General features: G+C 45.0%; 2 protein-coding genes across 6 annotated transcripts in view; both read right to left on the bottom strand.

Moving 5' to 3' along the window:
- Positions 1-8,532, bottom strand: part of LOC113584185 (BTB/POZ domain-containing protein kctd15) — a 28,268-nt gene extending 19,736 nt beyond the window's left edge. Inside the window, exons 1-2 of one of the 2 annotated variants that reach the window (XM_027020962.2) lie at positions 8,269-8,532; positions 5,447-5,622 (exon numbers count right to left, since the gene is read on the bottom strand). In XM_027020962.2, coding sequence (XP_026876763.1) covers positions 5,447-5,622; positions 8,269-8,277 — 185 coding nt within the window. In that variant the 5' untranslated portion in view covers positions 8,278-8,532. Of the gene's footprint in view, positions 1-5,446; positions 5,623-7,929; positions 8,227-8,268 lie in introns of those variants that run through there. The other variant, XM_027020954.2, reaches the window with a different exon arrangement.
- Positions 8,533-18,673: 10,141 nt separating this feature from the next.
- Positions 18,674-24,593, bottom strand: part of LOC113584297 (carbohydrate sulfotransferase 8) — a 138,133-nt gene continuing 132,213 nt past the window's right edge. For all 4 annotated transcript variants that reach the window (XM_035524931.1, XM_035524930.1, XM_035524932.1 and 1 more), the window contains 2 exons: positions 23,856-23,893; positions 18,674-21,565 (listed from right to left, as the gene is read on the bottom strand). In XM_035524931.1, coding sequence (XP_035380824.1) covers positions 20,408-21,565; positions 23,856-23,893 — 1,196 coding nt within the window. In that variant the 3' untranslated portion in view covers positions 18,674-20,407. The remainder of the gene's footprint in view (positions 21,566-23,855; positions 23,894-24,593) is intronic.

Here is a 24,593-nt window from a genome sequence, read left to right on the forward strand (position 1 = left end):
CAACATAAGGATTAAACATAGTCAAAGCAAACATCGGTTATCAAAACAACTGCTGCTCACAGAAGCTCCCCCCAACACACACACACACACGCACACACACACATATATACACACACACACACAGAGGGAGAGAGAGTGATAGAGTGAGAGTAACAGAGCGAGAGAGTGAAAGAGTGAGGGAGAGACAGCTCTGCAGTAACACCGAGACACTGGTGTACGTATTCGTCGAGAAGCTGTTCACACACACAGCAGCCTGACACAACCTGAGGGACAATCAGTGAGGACAATCAACTAATTATTATTCATTATTACTGATTATTATTTATTTAGAAATGGTATTGCCTCATGTAATCCAGTGGGGCAGTGGTAGCTCAGTGGTTAAAGTACTCAACTAGTAATCACAAGGTTGCCAGTTAAAGTCCCACCACTGCCAAGTTGCCACTGTGGGCCCCTGATCAAGACCCTTCAATTGCTCAAGCTGTAAGCTGCTTTGGATAAATGCGTCAGCCATTAGTTAAGCCTTTGCCTTTATTGATTGCTAATAATCCTGTAATCTTATTTCATCTTATGTTTATATCTGTGTGTCTCTTGTTAACGGCTTTGGCATCAGTGCATCTTATCAATAGTGTATCTTATCATATCTTATTTTATCAATAAAGCACCGCTGAACTGAGAACTACTGCTGCTACTTCTGCTGCCGATCTTCACTGTGTCCTCCCCTTAATACTTAACAGAGTTAGTCCTAGTCCTCCCCTTAATACTTAACAGAGTTAGTCCTAGTCTTCCGCTTAATACTTAACAGAGTTAGTCCTAGTCCTCCCCTTAATACTTAATAGTTAGTCCTAGTCCTCCCATTAATACTTAAGTTAGTCCTAGTCTTCCCCTTAATACTAAACAGTTAGTCCTAGTCCTCCCCTTAATACTTAACAGAGCAATACTTAACAGAGTTAGTCCTAGTCCTCCCCTTAATACGAGTTAGCCCTAGTCCTCCCCTTAATACTTAACAGAGCATTACTTAACAGTTAGTCCTAGTCCTTCCCTTAATACTTACATTAGTCCTAGTCCTCTCCTTAATACTCAGCAGTTAGTCCTAGTCCTCCCCTTAATACTTAACAGTTAGTCCTAGTCTTCCCCTTAATACTTAAGTTAGTCCTAGTCCTCCCCATAATACTTAACAGAGCATTACTTAACAGAGTTAGTCCTAGTATTGCCCTTAATACTTAACAGAGTTAGTCCTAGTCCTCCCCCTAATACTTACGTTAGTCCTAGTCCTCTCCTTAATACTTAACAGTTAGTCCTAGTCCTCCTCTTAATACTTAAGTTAGTCCTAGTCTTCCCCTTAATACTTAACAGTTAGTCCTAGTCCTCCCCTTAATACTTAACAGAGCATTACTTAAGAGTTAGTCCTAGTCTTGCCCTTAATACTTAACAGAGTTAGTCTTAGTCCTCCCCTTAATACTTAGAGCATTACTTAACCGAGTTAGTCCTAGTCCTCCCCTTAATACCACTGCCTGTGCAAAGTCCTCTTTACCAGTGTATCCTGGGTAATGATGTAAGAGCTCAGGGACCCTGGCCTTCAGTCTGTTGGTGAGACACATTAAGAAAGAGTTTGATCTGAACTTATACATCACAATCTTACAGTGTCCTTTTTTCCAAGCTTCAGAAAGAGACAAATAAGTCTTTCACCAGTGATGTTAGTGTGTCTTTTTGTCTCTGTCAGTATAAGATGCATAGTCCTCCTCTCTCTTTGTATATGTAAACCTCACCCATACTTCTCTCTCTCAGCTCCTCTCCTCTCTTCTTTTTCTCACTCGCTGTCTCTCTCTCTCTCTCTCTTTCTCTGCCTGTCCCATGTTTTTTTTTTCGTTCTCTGGAAATCGATGCAAAATGCTTTATAAAAAACCAATACTCATCTCCCTGTGACGCCCGAGGTCTTCCTTTCTCATATGCTCTTGCGATTCTTCCAGCTAGAATTTCACCATACGCCCCCAGGCCAACTCTGTTTTTCATCTCCACTTTTTTAAAAAGCAATTAAAATGCTGCCTGTTTTTCTCTTCTTTCCCTTGCCTCTGTCTCCCTGCTTTTCTCTTTCCCTTTTACGTATTCCTTCTCTCTCTTTGTATGTGTCTGTGCATTTTCTCCTCTCTTTGTATCTCCCTAAATCTCTGGATCTCTCGCTTGGTCTCTCTCTCTCTCTCTCTCTCTCTCTCTCTCTCTCTCTCTCTCTCTCTCTCTCTCTCTATATATATATATATATATATATATGTGTGTGTGTGTGTGTGTGTGTGTGTGTGTGTCTCTGTCTCTCTCTATATGTGTGTGTGTGTGTGTGTGTGTGTGTGTGTGTGTGTGTGTGTGTGTGTAGGCTTGCCTGTGTGGGTATCTGTGCGGAGGATGGCGGGAAGAGCCGGCGAATCACTCCTCTCCACCTGTCAGGGCTCTAGCTCTGCTCCACCTGTCAGGGCTCTAGCTCTGCTCCACCTGTCAGAGCTCTAGCCCTGCTCCACCTGTCAGAGCTCTAGCCCTGCTCCACCTGTCAGGGCTCTAGCTCTGCTCCACCTGTCAGGGCTCTAGCTCTGCTCCACCTGTCAGAGCTCTAGCCCTGCTCCACCTGTCAGAGCTCTAGCCCTGCTCCACCTGTCAGGTCTCTAGCTCTGCTCTACTTGTCAGGGCTCTTCCTTGCTGCACCTGACAGGACTCTAGCCCTACTCCACCCACAAGACTCTAGCCCTGCTCCACCTGTCAGGGCTCTAGCTCTGCTCAGAGGTGAGCAGAGGGTCACAGGCTTCCAGCAGCTCTATACAGCAGCTGCTCTTCCACTATGCTACATTGCTGGTACAAACGGTGAGTTATACTGCCAATCACAGGCTCTTGGGAACAGACACGTCCATGGACTGTTCTACTGCAACTTGCATGCTGATCCTCGGTGGCGCTAGCAGACAACAGTGTCAGGTGTGTGAACGCCAAGCTGTCAGGGACGAGTCACACGGCTGCCCTTATGAAAACTGCAAAACACACTCCAATTTTTAATTCTGTGCTCTTTCCTATTTGTGCATCATAGTAGTAGGTTGGGTGGTGTGAACCGTGTCACCCTCAAAGTTGAAATGAAACCTCCACTGTTGTGGATATTAATTTTTTAGAGTAAATGAAAACTGCACAACAAATATACTCTCATATTTATATTGCTTTTCAATCACAATGAAAAGTGAATTATTTGAATAATATTTGGATGTAATCTTCACCCACAAGGAGTTTGTTTTTGAGAAGCCAAATCCTACTACAGCACTCCTGATAGGAAGGATATGGACTGAAGTTAAAACACATTAAATTCAGCTTTGGTTTTCTGCAAAGATTTTCAATCCCCTTGTATTTTTGTTTGTTTGTTTGGTTTTATCTCGCCCCAGGCTGTGGGGGGATGCTGATGAGACTTCAGTACCTCAAGTGTACCGAACAGGACACACACACTGAACCTCAACGCACCTGAATGCACCTACAGCATTAAGCTATTCTATAGGTTATATGGTTTTATATCATCACTGAACTTTTAACAAATGAGCAATAATTTTTACAAAACTGTTCAGAAAATCCTCAGTATGAATCTCAGTGCTAAGCCACATTTTGTCACTGTCTGTCACACTCTTAGAAGTCCAGTGTCAAAGCCAGAAACACATTTATCTATTTTTTAATCTATCTTTTTATCCATCAGATCCTCTATCACAACCTACCAATAGCGATCTTTGGAACGGGGCCTGCATCGCGTGGCGTGAGGCGTACCCTACACTTGCGTGGCGTGAGAGAGTGTCTGAATCCCTGCGTGCAGAACCCTCCCTACATGTTCATTAGTACTGATACTCTCCAGGTTTCCCCATCTTTCCTGTGTAACCGATCTTTGTCAGGAGTGGGTGCTGCCGTCAGCCCCACCACGCCCCCGGCCTCCATCAATGTTTCATAACCCCTGTCTCTTTGCCCCGGCCGGCCAGGAGCGAGACGAATGCTGCCCCATTACTTACTGCACTAAGTTTCTCTTGCTGCTCTGCATTATTAAGAGATCAATCTATTAAAAGACATCGTCAACTTAAAAGTCCTTTAACCTCCTTCTCAGCTGTCGCCCCTTGCTCGTTTCCTTTAACCGTTTGTGGGCCGGAGTGTGACAGTGGCAGCAGCCAATGAGGGTTGGTTTTAGGGTTGCGTTACAGGCAGTGGGCTCCATGACTGGTGGCTCAAGGTGGCAGTGCCCAAGTGTGCCTTGAAGCTTAGGGCAAGGGGTGGCCCTGGCAGGCCCTGGCATTGGGAGGGACACTACCTCCCATGTTTGCCATGCACACGGATGCATTAATGAAGTGAACCAATCAATCAATCAATCAATCATTCACCACCTTGCTGGCTCATGCAAAGCATTTAGTCTTGCTCTGAAATATACTACAAACTCCGTGATGAGGAAGTACTGATGCAGTTAACTCAAATAGTATTGTACTGATGCAACTCAAATAAACAATTATTTGGAGGTATTTGTGGTCATTACAGTGCTGCTGTTTTACTCTTTTGCTAATTCAGAAGTTGATGGCACAGTATTTCAGTTCTGACATTACAGTTAATCAGAGACTTCAACTTAAAAGTAATAACATAACTGATGGTACTGCTTCAGATACACACTTCAAACCTAATCATACATAGAAACAGGTTTTTAAGTTATGATCTGTAACTATTGGTGTGAATAAAGACTGGGACTATACCCTGCGACTGGAAAATCATCATCTCATAAGAAAAAGAATAAATGAAAATTAAACAGAAGCAAAACAATCATCTGGTATAACTGAAGACTAGTCATTGAGTTTTCTAGAACATCTCTCTTAAGGTTGTAAAAACCTCATGAGATTTTCTGAAATAATTGATGCTTTTAAGTTCTCTTTGTCTCTTTCAGATCTTAGTTCTGCACCAAAGGTTTTCATAATTTACACGGTCTTTGATATAGATTATAGATAACAGTATGATGACAGGCTGCGAATGCATATTAACACATATTAACTGTGACAGGCAGTCTACCAACGCTGTTTAGACTGAGTAATTCATATTTAAATGTTTATACGGCATTTATATATATAACTTAAATTAATAGATTACCTTTTTTTATCATTATTATATATTGTCATTTCAGCTTTGATATAAAAATATTCTCATATCAATATTTTAATACAGTGCAAAAAGCATGCTTGAAAACTAACGTCAATTGGAGAACTTTTATTTTGAAATGTAACAATTTGTCAAAAGCTTTGGGAAAAAAAAACACTTAATTGAACAAATATACTAAAATGAATAAGATGTAAAAGTAGAAAACAGATGAATAAAAAAAGCCGGGTAATTGTTGCAATGCAGAGTAAATTGTCTTGGCACTAATTAGCATCGCCCACTTGCCACGCGTGACGAGGTGGACAGACCGGCGTCTTACCTCGAGTCTGGGTATTTGGTGAGGGTAGCCAAGCTGCTCGTGTACATGTGTCCACCCACGTCGATGTGGACAGGGGCGTTCGCTTTGGTGAGCTGAGCCGGGAGGGGGATGCCTTGCGCGGCCAGTGGAGAAACCGGAGACCGGGTCAGAGACAAGCGTGACATGCTTCTACCTTCCTGGAAGCAGACAAATGGAAAAGCCATAGGAGAACTCGACGGCGACGCAACTTCAGGGTGCGTTAGGAGCTCCCACCTTTTTAGCGTCTGCCGCGTGGCGGTCCTCGCTCTTATCAGCTCGCTTCTTCATCTTCCCCATCGCATATTTAGCTTACAAATCATTGCCACAGCTCTAATTAAGTATGTTTGCATCTTTTCGCCGACTGAGCCCGAGGGCAGAATGGAAACATGTTTATTAGCGATGCAGAGACACGGACGCTAGGTGTTCGCCTCTGGGGAGACAGAGCCTGCACGTTTCTAATTAAAGGTCGTGCTATGTGTGAGATGCGATATGTTCAGACACCGTGCAACCAATCTGAGAATTTTTGGCGCGGGCTCATTGCGCGTGTATACGGGCACATGCTCCACGACTACTTTTCCACAGTTTCCGCCAGTGGCTAAGATGTGAAGGTGAAGTTACAGTGGGTTGTGCTGGAAGACTACGTTTTCTCGAGCTTGCTAGTTCGTAAATCTCGACTCTCCCACGGAGGCCAAATCAATGTGAAGGGATTGGCTGGACACGTGCCAGATGCCCCCTGCGCGGGTTTCAAGTAGCTCTGCGTTTAAGTCCGTTCCCCGGCTTCCCTACGGACTGACAGAAAAACACCTCGCCTCCACTTTCCTCCCACGGCCACGCAAAAAAAAAAGAGGGGAGGGGGGTCCCATTTGTTTTCGCGATATAGTCATAACGGTGAACTGTAATACAGCACTTTCCACGTGCATGCCTGTGTTTGCTTTTCGGGAAGCTTCTGGACAGAGATCGATTAATGATTCGAGAAACGGAGATCATATAACTGACCGATATTGTGTTTCTGAACAGTGCTCATAACTGACTGCTTGCTACGTACATACCGTGTATGTTGTGAGCGTTTAATTATCTGGGCTCCGGAGCTATGCAAACGCAGACATGGTAAAGCGTACGGGGGCCAAAGTTCTGCGTCCCTGCGGTTCAGCACAATGAAACTATGATCTTAGTCACGAGGGACCAGCTCCACTGTGAGTAGTAAACTGAAGAGGATTTCAACGACAAGTTCTTCCATGCAACGACTGTTTTTTTTTTTTTTACCATAAAAGGTAAACACGAGGCAGTTGTTAGGACTCCGCTCAGTTTTTGCGCTCCAGGCTATGCGCTTTAGGCTGGCGCGCTGAAAAAAAACCTGCAGCATGTTCCAGGGTGTTGCCTGTCTGCTCTGCGCGCGAAGCCTTGAGGAATTATGCTCATTTAATACACAGGCTGGATGATGCATATCAGATCCCAGTGAAAGGAGCACTTCAAAAAGGACTTAAGACGTTCCTGGCGTATGAAGCCATCCCACCTCTGCATATAGCCAAAGGGTATTGGGGAATATTCTCTCTCTCTCTCTCTCTCTCTCTCTCTCTCTCTCTCTCTCTCTCTCTCTCTCTCCCTCTCTCCCTCTCCCCATTGGGAGGAGTCTATATGCGCAGAGATGCGCTACAAAAGCTAGTTTACATAAAGTTAAGGGACAAAACATCAAACGTACACCAAACAAACTGCAACTTTTACGACTCCCAGATTAGCCCACATCCTCCCAGAAAAGAATATCTAAACCCAGTAATGTAATTTAAGACGATTTTTAGGATAGCATCTTTCGATACACATCACTTAATATATATTACCGACGATCTTCAAGATATCTAGCACTTGCCGGCTATGATTTGGGATTTGATAGAGGCTTTTCTAAAACTTACAATCGACGCATGACATAAGGTAACCTAGGACAGGCACGCTCCACTGACAGGTCCCCACGAGCCTAGTCCGCGAGTCCAGCCTGCGCCAGTGAAACTCGCAATAACGGCTCAAAAACATCTTTCAGACCTGCATTCGAAACGGCAAATATGAGGATTTATTTTGCTCACCAACGCAGCAAATATTTCTGTACTTTTGCCTAACTGCGCACAGTTCGGCGCTGGTGCCCGACGGGTAGCCTAAATTCAGAAGGATTTACAATATGGCGTCTTGGTCACTGATATACGGCTAAATATACGACCAAGACACATATCATGATCGACCGTTTAAATGTGGTAATCGTTTAAGAATTGAATCGATTAGCCTGTGAAAACTCAGAATATCGCAAGGGAATCGATGCGTTATTAAAAGCATCACTTTGCACACTGTCGCTTTAGACGTAAGCCACACCGAGCCTGGGCGCGCAACATCATGTCGCTTCTGTGTATCGTAGAAAAGATAATCGATTATGGAACTAATGAATATTCCCTGCGATGCGTTGAAATGAAAACGAATCATACCGTCTCGAACATTGTAGGTTAGGAGTCCAAAAAGCAATCCCAGACAGGTTCAGTCGGTGTCTTCAGTCGATGTGCCTTTCAAACGCTCCAAGTTTCTATAAACTAGTGCGATTCAGTGGGCTTGTCGCGCGTACCAGCGAGTCGAGCCGATCTGGCCGATTCTTGCTGTCAAGAGCAGAAATATCCTCAAACTGCATTAAAACATGTGCATCTCCGGCTGATGGATTGATTGAAAAGGGTCACTGTGGCTTTAAAGATCTATAAGCTAGTGTTGTCTCGACTCGTTCAGACCGAGCACTTTCCACTAACGCGGCGCGGGAAGCACGCGACCCTTCTTACCTTGAACATTGAAGAGATCTCTTCTTTCCCCCTTCCTATCTTATTTCTTAATACTTTATTTTTCGGTCGTCCCGCTCCTGTAGCGTTTTTCAGACAGTTGACCGTATTTTTTATTTAATTTAATTTTTTTGGCAAAAAAAAAAAAAGAAAGAAAAAAAGAAAGAAACTGCCGGGTCGCTTATGAGAAGAAGAAAGCCAATAATCCGTCTCTAAATAACAGAGCAGAGCTAAAAAAGAATTCTTGCTCCAGGCTGCCTAGACGCCTCTGGGGCAAGGATTAGGCTACAATTAGCTCAACCCCACTCTCGCCCGAGCGCAGGCTCATTTTTTAAGATGAAAACGTGATATTCCCCCTCCTCGCCGAAAGATTATTCTGAATCATTAGTGTTCTGTTTTTTTTCTTTCGTATTTTTCGCCAAAGTATGAATAGCTGGGCGCCCGTAACGGTTTAAAGTTCTGCTTTACAGGGACTAAAGATTTAATGCCGTACGGCATCAGGCAAGTGGCGCGTCGTTTAACGGAGTTAGACTTGAAAAAGCAGATTTTAATCATTGTCATTTCGTCTGATGTAATATTTCCCCAGGCGTTTTTAGCAAGGCATACATTTTCATTCCCTAAATAAGTAAATCAGGGCGCGCTTGCCTTTCCCTCCCCACTTCCACGCGCTAATACAGAGACCGCAGAACTTGATAAAGTGGCTATAAAAGAAAAAACAAGGATATGTAGATATATCCTTGAATAGTGTTCATGCGGCGATTTTCCCTGTTCTCTCTTCCCGTTTCCTAATGTCTCGCACTGCAACGCCAAATTTCCTGTAGACCATTAAAACCAAATGACGTCTATCGACATGCATTCTGCTATTGCAAAAAGCGCCCTCACAACCCGCCTGAGGCGAAACGCGCCATTTCAATTATAGCACGCGGCTAGATGGAGATGTCTGCAAACAGGCAAGCATTCTGCAAGCTCCGTGAGAAGCGTTTTTACCCCCAAAGATAGAAAATGTTTCAAATTAAAACACATTCTACCACAAAATATTAATTCCACTGCAACAGGGGGGAAGAAGCACACATAGGAATGAAGACATTTGTCTGTGTCTGCGCCAAACTGAGTAGCGTTTGTTCATACAGGTACTAGCATTTGGGTAGCTTATTATTTATTTATTTGGATGTTTGTTTATTTGCGTGTAAATAACCGTGAATAATTGATGTAGCATTGAGACCCGCAATTACTGTATCTCACATGCAGTCTGTCGCGTTCTCGCGCTGTGCTTCTTGGCGTCTGGCGCCAACCAGTGTGAGAGATGTGGAACAGTCCGGGAAAAAATCCAAATCCCAATTGAGGAAGGTAAAAAACGATGTACAATCAACGCAAAACGAAATTTATTCTGAGTTTAGAATCACACACACACACAAACAAACCTGAGGAGGAAAAAAAACTCGACTTTTGGCGACGGTATGGCTTGAACGCACAGGAAAACGACGCATTGAAAGAACGCATGAAAGAAGTGTGTAGCTTCACGCTTCGCACCTGACGGGCTGGAGAAGAAACGAACATGGCCAATTGATGCCCCGCCAACACCGCGTGCGCTTCAGGATTGCACGTGTTGTCACGCTTTCTCCCCAGCACGGCAAAGCTGAATTCACCCGCCGGGCTCAAATTTGTTGTCTTCAGGAGTACAAACCGAAGGCGAAAGCCGCATGTTCTGTTCTTCATTAGAGCAACAACCCCGGAGTTAGTTCAATTACACCAGTATGCGGAAGATGTTGTAAATTTAAAGATTTAAATAGCTTACAAAGTAGCCGCGGGCCCCATCAGTTAATTTCCGTAATTTATGGATTTTAGCGGCGTGTCTGTAGTGAGGAGCAGAGGAAGATCTAGGTCAGGCCAGAGATCCGCCGGTGCCTGCCGCGCGCACGAGTATTGACCGCTTTCTTGCGCGCGCAGGTAACACTCTGCAGCACCAAAGAGATTTTTTTAAAAAAAAAGGGGGGGGGGGGTAGGGAGAGAGAGAGAGAGACTTTAAAACGTGTAAAGCTCGAGGTGCATCTCGAGGTAGGAGGCTACCTGGAATTACACGTATTGATGATAAAGGTTTGTTTCATGATATATGCCGCAAAACGCATGCTTTAGGAAATCCTGCTGTTTAAGTGTACGCGGGACCACTGTGACATGGTTTTACTCAGCAAAAACAAAAGCTCAGCCGACTTGCTTTTTCTTCAATATTTGAACTCCTGTTAAGATCCTGCAAAGGTTCAAAGTAGGCTAACTTCATTGGAAGCGAGGCTTACTTGTGATTGGTCCCCAGGGCATGTAAACATTCATTATTCCGCAAACTGTTTATTCCAACAACAACGTTATAAATTGAAGTGGTTAGCAGCTTTAAAGGCGACGTGGTCGCGAGGCCCACTGGTTAAAGTCACGAGGTGAGAAGGTGAGGTAGCCCGGCAAACGTGCGTCTTGATGATGCAACCTGCTCTCCGCGTCGTGCAGTCTAACAAAGCACATCTGAGAACAACGACCAGGAAATAAGCGAATCTGTTCAAATTTGCACGAACGCTACTGAAATAATGCGCATTTAAATGAATTTAAAAGTAGTCAATTGCTCGTTAAGAAGGAACGAGGCAGCGGGGTTTAAGAACTATCTAAACTGCCCTCTTCTTTTCCCAGCAGCCTTTTACAGGGAGGTAAAATATGGTGATATCTTCTAAGTAGGCTTGGCTAACAATTTAGCTTAATTGCAACGGCACAATTGCCTACTTGAGAATTGTGCATTTATTTTGGCTTGTAGGCCTGTGCCTAATACGTTTTTGGTAGCTGTGAGCTCTCTATATATCCCGGCCACGTGATACCCGTTTTACTCTCTTACAGCGCTGTTCATGCGGGTCTCGTGCTGTCCGATTGAGTTCATGCCACCCGTTTGTAAACTACAGCAGCACACTTCAAACCGCGCGGTGGACGCTAGGGGGCGCCAAAAGGCCAGAGGAGCGCACGGAGATGTGGCTAGTGGTACGAATTATGCGAAAAAGACCTGCTTCACATTACTACCACTGTAGTGCGTTATAAATAAATAAACAGGATAAATAATCCCTGAAATGTAGCATTGGCACGTGCATTATATATATATATATATATATATATATATATATATATATATATATATATATATATATATATATATATATAAAAAATAAATATATATATATATATATATATATATATATAAAATAAATATATATATATATATATATATATATATATATATATATATATATATATATATATATATATATATATATACATGACCTCGTGAGAATAGTACCTGTAAGGTTCCCACTCAAGTGTCGTGTCAGAGCTCAGTAAATTTGCTAGGTTTCATTTTCACCTATTATTTTCACCTACAATGTCTGAAATCACAGATCGTCTAACGCGTTTTACACCTTTGCTATGCATTTATAAACTGTTATAATGTGAGTTATATTTGTAAAACGAAATACTCGAGATCCCTAGAACTCATGTATTACGGCGCAGCAGTCTCAGACAGCAGCCGCTTTGTCAAGCGCAGTTCTGTGTTGGCGGTGAGAGCGAGCGTGATGACATTTAGATTTTCCATTTTTCACCCTGCAAAGTGAAAGGCTAGAGTTTTGTTCCAGCTGTTAAACGGCGACTTTAATTAAGGCTTATAGGCGCGCGCGCGCGCGCGCGCGCGCACACACACACACACACACACACACACACTCACTCAGAGAGAGAGAGAGAGAGCGAGAGAGAGAGAGAGAGAGAGAGAGAGAGAGAGAGAGAGAGAGAGAGAGAGAGAGAGAAGCTGTTTAAATACTTTAAATCTCATTTGTTCAGTTACTCCTTGATTTATCTTAAGATCACATCTCCAGCACCCTCTAAAATGACGGAGATGGTGTCCTGTGTATTAAATGTAGCAGGGACGGGGTCCTGTGTTTTAAATGTGACAGACGGAGTCCTGTGTTTTAAGTACAGCCAGCCATGGTCCCTCTATTTTGCCCTGGGTGGATGCCGTTATTCCTGAAAGACTACAGGAGTCATAGATCAGGACTCCACGGGGAGCTTAAAGCTTTAAATATGATCGTGACTTCAGACTTTTATTAAAGCCACTTTGTGCGCTGTTACAATGACGTGAAAATAACGGTGACTTCAAAGTGAAATGTTACAGCCATCTTTCAGTCTTTTAAAGCCTAACCACAATGGCTCGCAAATCGTTACTAAAGTAGCCACCATTGCTGTAGCAAACGTACTGGCGTAAACGCGCTTTGAGTCCGCTCTGATGCCACCTAGTGGGCATTTAGAAAGTTGCAGATGTTGCCCCACCTGTTTGCAAGCGATCACATACAGTACGAGTAATGAGGACGGCGGGCCGTGTCCTGTCCGTCCTGCACTTGAGGCCTTGCTTCATTGTGACGTTTTCTGCGATTCCAAAAGGACATGACTGGCGGTTTGTCACGAGACAGCGTCTACCCGTATTTTCCACAGAAAAACGACAAACCAACTTGTCTATTCTCTGCGTGTTTATTGCACCAGTTTTATTGTAACAGTATTTTATTTATATGGTATGTAGTGTAAATTAACGGATATTGTTAAGATAAATTGTAATTTGTTGGGATTCCTAAGACTTTTGCACATTGGCATTATTGTGTTTTCTGGTTGAATCGTTTTTTATCCGTGTCAATGACGTCCGTGTCTCAGTCATACACTAAGTAAAAACACTCAGTCAAAAGCTCTCCTTGTTGCTAATTAATGTTTATATATAAAACCTCTTAGTGTCCGAATCTTGGTATACCTGCGCGCTCCCCACCAGGCAGAAAAGGGAAGTTTACAGAGTGGGCGGAGTAATGTTTTGCCACGCCCCTTCAACATCCTGACTGTGAGGCATTTTTCTGTGCGGTTTTTTACTCTTACTAGTCCTTTACTGCCCTCATGTGGTGCCCAACTAAACTCATGATGCATACACTAATCTGTATGCTTGTACCTCAGATCATAGTTTCATGGTGTTTATTACTGACGTGAGACTGTGTTTTCATCGAACGGTTGGGCATCAGTGGTGTTGGAGATGTTTAAGGGTCCTGATAGTTAATCCAGATCCTTAAATCTAATCCGGTCCGGGTATTTGTAATAATTGTAATTGTGTAGTTAGTTAAACTGACCGCTAGGCAAAGGCATGGTAGAGTCTGTAGGAAGCTGCCCTCTGGGAACAAGGAGTAATTGGGCATCATGTCTGTAGATCGTGATGAGGTCTGCCTGGGGGGCTTTCTGCGCTCGCAATGCCTTGGCCTTGCAGGCTCATTCAAGCAGCTGCAGGGCCTGAGGCTGTGTGGTGTGTGTGTGTGTGAATGAAAAAGATATGAGAGAGGGCGAGAGAGTGCATGCGTGTGCCCCTATCAATACTGCTCGGGGCTACTAGACTGTGTCTTTGTCTATATCGTCCTCACTCTCTAACTGGCTGATAGGTTGTTGGGTTTCCAGCTGATGACATTTTCTGGTCATATCGTGATGGAGTAAAGGCAGAGTGTGAAGGGCCTAAGCTGTATTCCCAGCGGAAGAAGCCACAGGAATGTCACTGCTTCGATTTCGCCTTTTTTTGCTGATTATATATATATATATATATATATATATATATATATATATATATATATATATATATATATATATATATATATACACACACACTTTATATCGAATTATTCTCATATCTCAAACCAGAGAAACTTCGCTTCATGTAGCGTAGTCTGATATATTACCTTATCGCTCCTCATCTCCTGTTGCATACAATAGAGATCTCTGAAAATCTGGCTCACGAGAGCACAGCACACGTGCGGTTTTAGTGTGACAAATGACAGGATAGTGACGGAGAGCGCTACCAGTCAGCACACGACATGCTGGGGGAGCTGGATCCTCCTTCTGAATGTTTAAAACTGCACGTTTGATGGTTTCCTGCCTCGAAACAAGTGAGACGCAAAGCCATAATTAGCTGTGGTTCGTCATTCTAGTCCATGTTTGCGTTTTCCCTTTGCCGCTGAAACGCATGAGCTTGCCTATCCTGTGTGCCAGGACCCAAGATCTGCTGCACGAGTGTGAGTTTATTCACGACGCCAGCTGACGGGTGCGTGTCCACAGCCTGCGGGAAGGCAGCTGGGGCAGCTCCGCCCACATGCGACGCGGTCATTTTTAGCCACACCCTCTCGTCCAGAGAGGCGTCTGCAGAGGTTCATCCTGAGCACGCAGGGACCAACTCTAGTTGTACGGGAGATGTCATCTGAAAGTGTCTGCTGTTCGACTGATATTCCGGAATCATTTGCTATCATTGGTTGGTTTCGCTGGCCTTCTTGTTACTGGCGATGCGTGTTTGATGTTCAGGTTTGTGAAAAAGATTCAAGGCTTATCAGTCAACTGTTCCTTCAGACTAGTTGACTGAGGCTGAACTGAAACTGAAGGATCTCTGTTGCCCAGGACTGTCTGACACCTGCTTCCTAAGGTTAGCGTGACGGGGAGCTGCTGAGGCAAGCTGCTATGTTTGTGAATCTGTTCAGAATTAGATCAATATTGTTCATCCTCTACTGGAGGTTGGGGTGTGTCTGTGTGATGGTCTACGCCTGCCGACATGTTCTCTGTCTGTCTCTTGGGCACAGAGCCGTTGTCTGCCAACAGGTTGTTCTTTAGAGGCCATTATGTCTGCTGAGTTCATATTGTGTGGCACCTTACACTCTGTCTCACTACCTTTCTCCATCCGTCTCTCTTTATCACTCTCTTTGTCTCTCTATCTCTGCCTCTCTCGCTTCTCTTTTCTTTCTTCCCCTCTGCTCTCCCTACCTCCATCTGCCCCGCCCACACACCCTGGGGCACTTTCACCGACGTCTCCTGCCCAATTACCTCCTCCGGACTTCTTTGTTCCAAAAGCAATTCTTTGAACTCCCAGAATTCATTGGGCCCTGTGAAAGAGCCACATCCATCCTGGCCTGCTCGGCACCTGGCCTGTGTCTTGTTGGGCCATGCCCCCTCCTCCAGAGGACCAATAGGATGCCGACTCTGTCTCCCGCGCTGGCCTACTGAGATGAGGAATGGGCTTGGGTGCTTTGGAACCTCCCACAGGGATGATTCTCTGGGGGACATTGTGGGCCCACACGACTGTCTCTCATTCTGTCCGTTTCTCTCCGTCTTTCCATCTCTCTGTGTCTGTCTATGCTAACCTGCACACCTTCTCTCTTTCCATCTCTGTGTCTGTCTATGCTAACCTGCACACCTTCTCTCTTTCCATCTCTCTGTGTCTGTCTATGCTAACCTGCACACCTTCTCTCTTTCCATCTCTCTGTGTCTGTCTATGCTAACCTGCACACCTTCTCTCTTTCCATCTCTCTGTCTGTCTATGCTAACCTGCACACCTTCTCTCTTTCCATCTCTCTGTGTCTGTCTATGCTAACCTGCACACCTTCTCTCTTTCCATCTCTCTGTGTCTGTCTATGCTAACCTGCACACCTTCTCTCTTTCCATCTCTCTGTGTCTGTCTATGCTAACCTGCACACCTTCTCTCTTTCCATCTCTCTGTGTCTGTCTATGCTAACCTGCACACCTTCTCTCTTTCCATCTCTCTGTGTCTGTCTATGCTAACCTGCACACCTTCTCTCTTTCCATCTCTCTGTGTCTGTCTATGCTAACCTGCACACCTTCTCTCTTTCCATCTCTCCTGTCTTCCTTGTCACTCTGCCAGTGAGCCGTGATTCCACTCAGGTTTGAATCGGTTTCATTAGAATAGCCTCTGGATAATGGTTGTAGTAACTTTAATTACCACTTTGTCTGATACTTAAATCATGCGTGATGGCTGTCTGATACTTAAATCATGCATGATGGCTGTCTGATAGCTAAATCATGTGTGATGGCTGTCTGATACTTAAATCATGCGTGATGGCTGTCTGATACTTAAATCATGCATGATGGCTGTCTGATAGCTAAATCATGCGTGATGGCTGTCTGATAGCTAAATCATGCGTGATGGCTGTCTGATAGCTAAATCATGCGTGATGGCTGTCTGATACTTAAATCATGCGTGATGGCTGTCTGATAGCTAAATCATGCGTGATGGCTGTCTGATACTTAAATCATGCGTGATGGATGTCTGATACTTAAATCATGCGTGATGGCTGTCTGATACTTAAATCATGCGTGATGGCTGTCTGATAGCTAAATCATGCGTGATGGCTGTCTGATAGCTAAATCATGTGTGATGGCTGTCTGATACTTAAATCATGCGTGATGGCTGTCTGATAGCTAAATCATGCGTGATGGCTGTCTGATAAATTATATGTGATAGGTGCTTTTGTTCTAAGCCACATGCATAAGAAGCTCACTGCCTTTTTAATTTGCCTTAACATTATTAATCCATTGTTTCATCATTTAAACTTATAATATTACGAGAGCAAATGATTAATGATTAAAACCAAGATTTCAGAGAGCAAATGATTAATGATTAAAACCAAGATTTCAGTAGCAATAAGTGGCATTCTGATGCTTAGACAGTTAAAGAATATGTCTGTTTATATGGACACAGATAACTGTTACTTATGTATAATTAAGCTCATTAAGAATGTGGCTTGTATGATCTTGGTAGCTATGTTACATCTAGTGGGCTAATTAATACAAATACATTTTACAATGTAAATGACGTGTACATACATGACTGCGAATATTCTTCACAAATCTTTTGACAACATAGAGTAGCTGCTGCCACCCTGTGGCCCTATCGAGGTACTGCAGATCAGTCCGTCTTGCGGTAGCACAGCCGTAAACTTGTACCCCACAGGGGCTTGGCTGCCATCTCATATGACTGTCATTTTCATTTTGTAGTGGAGTAAATTAGGTGTGCGTCTCCACACTATTACATATAGGTTATCCTAACCAAATATCAGTTGAAAAACTCATTCTTAACTGTTCATTTTAAGACTTTTTAATACACCGGTGAACGTTTTCGACAGAGAAAAAGAACATCTCTTTACTAGTCTGAGTTCCCTTTGGGCAGTTTGCTTTGCGCTCTACGACAGCACGTCCCCACCGCGCAATGCATCGCCCCCTCTCAGCTCCGAGCTCACGCTGGAGACCCAGTTTAAGGAGTTCTCCACACAGTCTTGTTTGTCGGATTTGGCGTCCCAGCCCGCGGCGGCATGTAGTTAAGAGCTGGCGCCCTCGCGAGACGAGCAGTGTCTTCTGCTAATGAGAACGATAGATTCTAACTGCACGCCCTCGCGCGTAGCATACCTTTGGGCACTTTATGAGAGAGAGATTTATAAACATCTTGTTGTGAATAGTGGGGAAGAGAAACCGTAAATAATTCATTAAATGGAGTCTCCTCCAGTAACCCCTTGTTCGGGCGTCGTACCTGATTAGACTTGTTTCCTCTTAAAACAGATTCGAGCAACTGGTGATTTCTGACAGGTTTTTTTCCTTCTTCCTTTCTTAAGAGTTTCTGGAGATCAATTAACAAAGCACTATCATACACCCCTTACTTTTGTTAGATCGTTAACGTTAAAATGGTCTTTCCCACTAAAGTGCGTGTTCGTCCACGCATGAGCCACAGAGACGCCAGTAACTGAATGGGATCATAAGGGTCTGTGACTGCGCACTGTATTCATGCCAAGAACAAGACCCCTGACTGGAACGTGCTGCAGAGCCTCTGAGGCCAAATGTCAGGTGTCTCGTGTTTCTAGTGTTTGATCATCCCTACGGCTTCTGAAGGCTGGGGATGTTTGGGATCCAGGACGACGGGATTTCAAGGACATTCGTAGAAAGTACAGACACGTACCTCTCTAAAGAATGTGAAGGCCACCGCAGAAAAAGCTAAATGCATAAACATTTATTCAGAGACACTCAACAGTGAGAGAGATAGAAAGAGAGAGAGAGAGAGAGAGAGAGAGAGAGCTTCACCACCTGAAGAATGTCTTCCTGATTCACACCGGTTGATTGGCAGTGTAAAAATAAGGCCGAGAGCATTAGATGACAGATCTGTACACGTGTGCACCAGCGACATTTAGTTCAGTTCCACCGCGCGAATGTCTCCACGGAGGCGTGCGTCGTCATGGCTACAGGGGCAGGAGAGGCGGTGGTGTGTCCTGGAGGAGGACAGGCTTGCAGCCTCCTCACGCGCTGCTCCACTCTGCAGGCCTGTGCACGAAGCATTTCAACACCCAGCACGAGATTTGGGCTCTCCGACACAACCACAACACTCAGAAAAAAACATATCCAGCCATCTCAATATATGCCTGTGTAACACACATGTCCATTTATATATGTATATATCTATATGATGTATGGATCCTTTATATATATATATATATATATATATATATATATATATATATATATATATATATATATATATATATGGACACACATACATCCATATAACATAGTGGCCTATATCTTTGCGATATTGATTTTTGTTTATTTTAAAAATAGAATTAAATAAGAATATATTGTAATCTGTTTATGTGCAACTCCAGAGTGGTGAGCAAAATGTGTGTTTTTTCTTACAGAACGTGATTAACTTCTTGCAGAGTCACTTAACTGCAACTCTGCTGGCAAAAGCATCCCAGTACAGGAGCACTGGTCTCAGATCTGTATTTGTCACCAGGATCACAATAAACAGGGAATTAACCTGTTCTGAGATCAGTGCTCAGTGAGTTTATGGATGTAATTGGTAACCTTAGTCATTTGTTGCCATTTTCATCTCCAGTCCTGGGGTTACAGTGCCCTGCACAGTTTCAGGTGTCCTGTGCTGTAGAACCCAGATTCACTGTTCCAGAATCCCAGATACCGTGGTCTAGAATCCCAGATGTCCTGGTCTTGAACCCCACATCTATTTTTAGCTCCAGTCCTTGAGCTCTAGAACCCCAGAATGCTACATCCCCTCCTCTAGAACCCCTGCCCCTACGAGCTCTAGGACCCCAGAATGCTACAGCCCCTGGTCTAGAACCCAAGATCCAGCTCATAGAGGACATGTTAACTAGCTGATGGGCAGGGTGAGGTGCGCTCATGCAGAGCAGGGCAGCGGGGCCAAATAACCAGCGTCAGAACCCCTCACACAGACGATATGGGACAGAAGTGGTAGTGTTTTCATGTCACAGCTTTGATTAATACTGCCTGGATTCACAACTCTACCAAACTTGGGTAAGACCTCCACTTTTGTCAAGACTGGTGCAACCCAGGAGTTACCCAGTTACCCAGGAGGGTGTTATAGGTTGGAGTTGCTGTCAATCATATGTTCACCAGCTATGAGTCAACAGTGCATCGGTGAACCTTTTTTGGTTTGCTTATTCAAAAGTTAGTGTGGAACGCATGAAACGTTAGCATGGAATGTTAGTTAAAGATAGTTTAAGGGGATTATGTAGAATTTCATGGATAGAAGGAGCAACCCTTTTTTCTGAATTGGAATTTGTCATGATATAAAACACAGGCTTTCCTACATGATTACAAAAAGTCCATAATGCTTGGGGTGGCGAGTTCACACACACACACACACACACACACACACACACACACACGGCTACACCTAAAGCCAATGTACAAATACATAGAAAAATATATAGTCCTCTGAATGCCCTTTTTACAATATATATATATAAACTTTAAAATAGTTTAGGTAAAGGTGTAATAAGCGTGTGTAAAGTGTATGTGCGGAAGGGACGGCTGTCACTTTTGGTGTATGGAATGGAGAGCAACTGGAGAAGAGAATCAGTCCTTTTGCGAAGCACTACTCTACTGCCACCTTGTGGTCAAAGTGCAAGTCTGATTTGTGATTATTTCATCTTGGCAACGATTTAACTGAATATACCTCAACTTCCTAAAAATAATTCTCTCCAGTTTCCACATTACCAGCGTAAATCGAACATTTTGCTTAAACAAAAAACCCCCCCAAAAAACGCTATGGAGGTCTGATGAAGCAGACAGTTTCAAACTGTTAGTATGAATGGCTAACAGAAATACTGTAGAAGTGTGATGCTCCATTGTTTTTTTGTTTTTTTTTACAGCGTATACTGAATCAGGTTGGGGGAGGCAGCATGTAATAACAGTTGTCCTGACAACTGCAGCCATGGCGTTGACAACAAAGGTGACCTTGCCCACTGTGGCCTCAGTACAAGTCTTGGAAGGGCTTGGAGTAGTTGAACATGAGGTAGTCCATGTAGTAGAAGTCATAGGCTCTTTGCCTGTCGGAGGTGCTGAGCTGTGAGAAGTAGTGCTCAGTCATGTGCGCCGACGTTCTCGCCGCCTTGGGATTGCGGTCCTTGAACGTGGGGAAGGTGAGGTTCCTCGGTGCGCCGATCTGCCGCAGGACGAAGTCGGCCTCCTCCTCGATGGTCTCGAACTTGCCGATGAAGTCGTAGTCCAGCAGGCAAGGGCTGCACAGCTGGCTGACGGGCTCCCAGTGGATGTCCATGCCCACAGGCCGGTGCACATCCAGCAGGTAGCGGATGAACTCGGGGAAGGTCACGCCGCTACCCGTCTTCAGCGCCACCTTGGAGGCGTTGGCACGGTAGCGGGAGATGATGGGCTTGCCAAACACAGGGTGGTAGTAGGAGTTGGGGCTCTCGAACTTGTCCCGGAAGGCAGAGACGAGGCGCTCCATGGGCTCACGCACGAACAGAACCTTGGTGTAGAAGCGCAGGCGGCGGGCGATACCGGCCCGGTCGAAGCTGTCCAGCCGCTTCAGGTGGTTCCCATAGTGCACTGCGTCGTGGTCGATGGCGCCGGCCAATGGGGCGGCGCCAGACAGCACCATCAGCACGCGCTTCCAGTTGGAGCAGCCAGCCTTGGGCACCTCGCAGTACAGCAGGCGGTGCCTGTCCTCCACGTAAACGCGCGACACGTGGTGCGGCGTGACAGTGCGTGACCCATCGGCGCGGTAACGGGCACACACGTTCTGCATCAGATGGCGACGCTCCTCCTGGGCGAGCGAGAGGCGGCGCCGGCCGGGAGGCGCCGTGTTGGACCCCGGCAGAGAGGGCGGGGACGGGGGCGGGGACGAGGGCGGGGCCGAGGAGTTGGAGGCGGGCCGCAGCACCGGGCTGGTCTTCAGGAGTTTGCGCCGCCGCTTGGTCACACGTGGCGGACCCAGCTCGTGCTCGCGTGACCCGGGAGTGCCGGACACGCGGTCCCACGCGAAGGCAGGAAACGGCATGGGTGAGACGGCGTGATCGGCGCTCGGCTCTTCAGGTCTGCCACCCTGGCCCGTTCGACCTGCTGCAGCACTGCCTGCTGCCTCACTGTCCTGCTGCTGGGCGCACATCTCCTATATGACACACACAACAACAATAACAATAACAACAACAACAACAACAACAACAATCATTTCTAAAAAAGGACGTTTGAGAACAACTTAATGTTGGCTTGACAAAGACAAAAAAGTGTAAGGTCACAGGAAAGCGTAACAGCCGTGATGAGCTAACAACGTAGGAGACATGGCACCTTAGATGAAGACCACAGTCACAGAGTAAAGACTGAGATGAAGGTGAGGAAGAGGAGCTTGACTATTGCCATGTGGCATCAGGGCAAGGAATGAATATATAACGTCTAATGTTTAATGAATGACTGCTTCAGACTCTCATATGTGCAGTATTGCATACAGTGCATCCAGACAGTATTCACAGCGCTTCGCTTTTCCCGCATTTTGTTATGTTACAGCCTTATTCCAAAATAGATTAAATTCATTTTTTTCCCCTCAAAATTCTACTCACAATACCCCATAATGACAAAGTGGAAAAAGTTTGTTTGGAATTTTTGCAAATTTATTAAAAATAAAAAAAGCCTAAAAAAATCACATCTACGTAAGTACAGCCATTTTCAGATCTCTCCAGAAATGTTCAATCGGGTTCAAGTCTGGGCTCTGGCTGGGCCACTCAAGAACATTCACAGAGTTGTCCCGAAGCCACTCCTTTGTTATCTTAGATGTGTGCTTATGGTCGTTGTCCTGTTGGAAGATTAACCTTCGTCCCAGCATGAGTGCTCTGGACCAGATTTTCTTAAAGGATGTGTCTGTACATTGCTGCATTCATCTTTCCCTCGACCCTGACTAGTCTCCCAGTTCCTGCTGCCCAAAAACAACCCCACAGCATGAAGCTGCCACCACCATGCTTCACTGTAGTGATGGTATTTGCCAGGTGACGAGCGGTGCCTGGTCTCCTCCAGACATGACGCTTGGCATTCAGGCCAAAGAGTTCAATCTTTGTTTCATCAGACCAGAGAATTTTGTTTCTCATGGTCTGAGAGTCCTTCAGGTGCCTTTTGGCAAACTCCAAGCGGGCTGTCTTGTGCCTCTTACTGAGGAGTGGCTTCCGTCTGGCCATTCTACCATACAGGCCTGATTGGTGGAGTGCTGCAGAAATGGTTGTCCTTCTGGAAGGTTCTCCTCTCTCCACAGAGCAATGCTGAAGCTCTGTCAGCGTGACCCTTGGGCTCTTGGTCACCTCCCTGACTAAGGCCCTTCTACCCCGATCACTCAGATTGGCCGGGCGGCCAGCTCTAGGAAGAGTCCTGGTGGTTCCAAACTTCTTCCATTTACGGATGATGGAGGCCACTGTGCTCATTGGGACCTTCAATGCTGCAGAAGTTTTTCTGTACCCTTCCCCCGATCTGTGCCTCAATACAATCCTGTCTCGGAGGTCTACAAACAGGATGCACCTGAGCTCAATTTTGAGTGTCATGGCAAAAGCTGTGAATACTTATGTACTTGTGATTTTTTGGGGTTTTTTATTTTTAAGAAATTTGCAAAAATTCCAAACTAACATTTTTCACTTTGTCATTATGAGGTATTGTTTGTAGAATTTTGAGGGGGAAAATTTTTTTAATCTATTTTGGAATAAGGTGTAACATAAGAAAATGTGGAAAAAGTGAAGCGCTGTGAATACTTTCCAGATGCACTTTATGTGAAAAATTAATTTATAGATTATTGCTAAAATACACATTTAAAGTCATAAGAACATATTTATAGAAATATTGCTATAAATCTTTATGGCATTAGACATCAGAGGCGATGTTCATATGTAAAAACGTCAGTACTCAGCCAATAGATGGCGGAATCTCACCATTGGTTACTTCATATTCAACTGCCAAGTGAAATTCACCATTCAGAACGCTGAGAAACATTAGCGACCCGCTATCATAATACAGCTGCATCATGCCCGATGTTTGATGAGCGTGTATAATCGTAGCGTCAAATTTCTTATTTCCACAGGAGACTGCCTCAGGCAAATACCGAGATCCTTTAGTCATTTAAGATGCAATAAAGCCAGTGAATTAATACATGAATAAGTGAATTAATAATCATAATTGCAGCATCACTGGGGGATCAGATCAGAACGAGACAGCGGCCTGGTGGGGGAGGGGAAGTGGGGGGAGGGGCGGGGCCATGCTAATGAGCGGAGAGGAGGAGCTATTATGATAAACGCTTGGGTTAGCGAGGGTTTAGCAAGCAAGTCGTGTGTGTGTGTGTGTGTGTGTGTGTGTGGTGACAGCAGTGAGCATGGATTACGGAGAGCGATACACACACACTCTCTTACAGTGACATAAGTGTGTTTCCTCACCTCTCTTGTCTGCCGAGTCATGCCAGTGAACTTGACACCTGCGAGAGGGGAGAGGTCTGTTATTAGTGCGACATGCATGTGGGTGAATGAACAGTGCGCACGGTGAGATCAAAGCCCACAGCGTGTCCTGGAAATCGGAAAGCCTGCGGGTGTCTCGGCTGAGCCGCCAAAGGTGCTTCGTGCCCTTGTATTGCCAGGCACTTAGAGTAGATGCATCCAGCGGCACTGGCCCGCATCCTAATCCCGCCGCTAACCCTCAGATCTGGGGAGCAGGCAAGGTTGTTACGATTCCGAGGAGCGCGCGGCGGCCGTGAACTGGGAGCCTCTGCTCCCAAACCTCACCCTCCTCACCTGGAAGTGAGACTCTTCCCCGAGGCGAGTGTTCCCTGCTGGAAGCAAACGGACTCACTCCTCTGGCCTCGCAGCAACTCGCACGTCTGTCGTGCCCCGCCCCCTAACACGACGGGAAAGCTCAGCGCACCAGGCCGAACACATCTGTTACGAAGGGTTTTTATTAAGATGGATTCTAATCACAGGAGCTCTTATTGCATGATATACTTTTAAGCCGTTCTGAAACAATTAGTTGTAACACAAAGTTAAGGTTTATTAATGGTTATTAATTCACATTACATCCCCGTAGCAGCATGACTGCATTGCTCAAATTCAATTACCGAATATTCTAAGAGACGTGCGTAATTCAGCCTTTATGTAGGCCCATCGCCCCACTGTCTGGTTCTG

Source organism: Electrophorus electricus, chromosome 4 (assembly GCF_013358815.1).
Source record: "Electrophorus electricus isolate fEleEle1 chromosome 4, fEleEle1.pri, whole genome shotgun sequence".
In the NCBI taxonomy this organism is placed as follows: Eukaryota; Metazoa; Chordata; class Actinopteri; order Gymnotiformes; family Gymnotidae; genus Electrophorus; species Electrophorus electricus.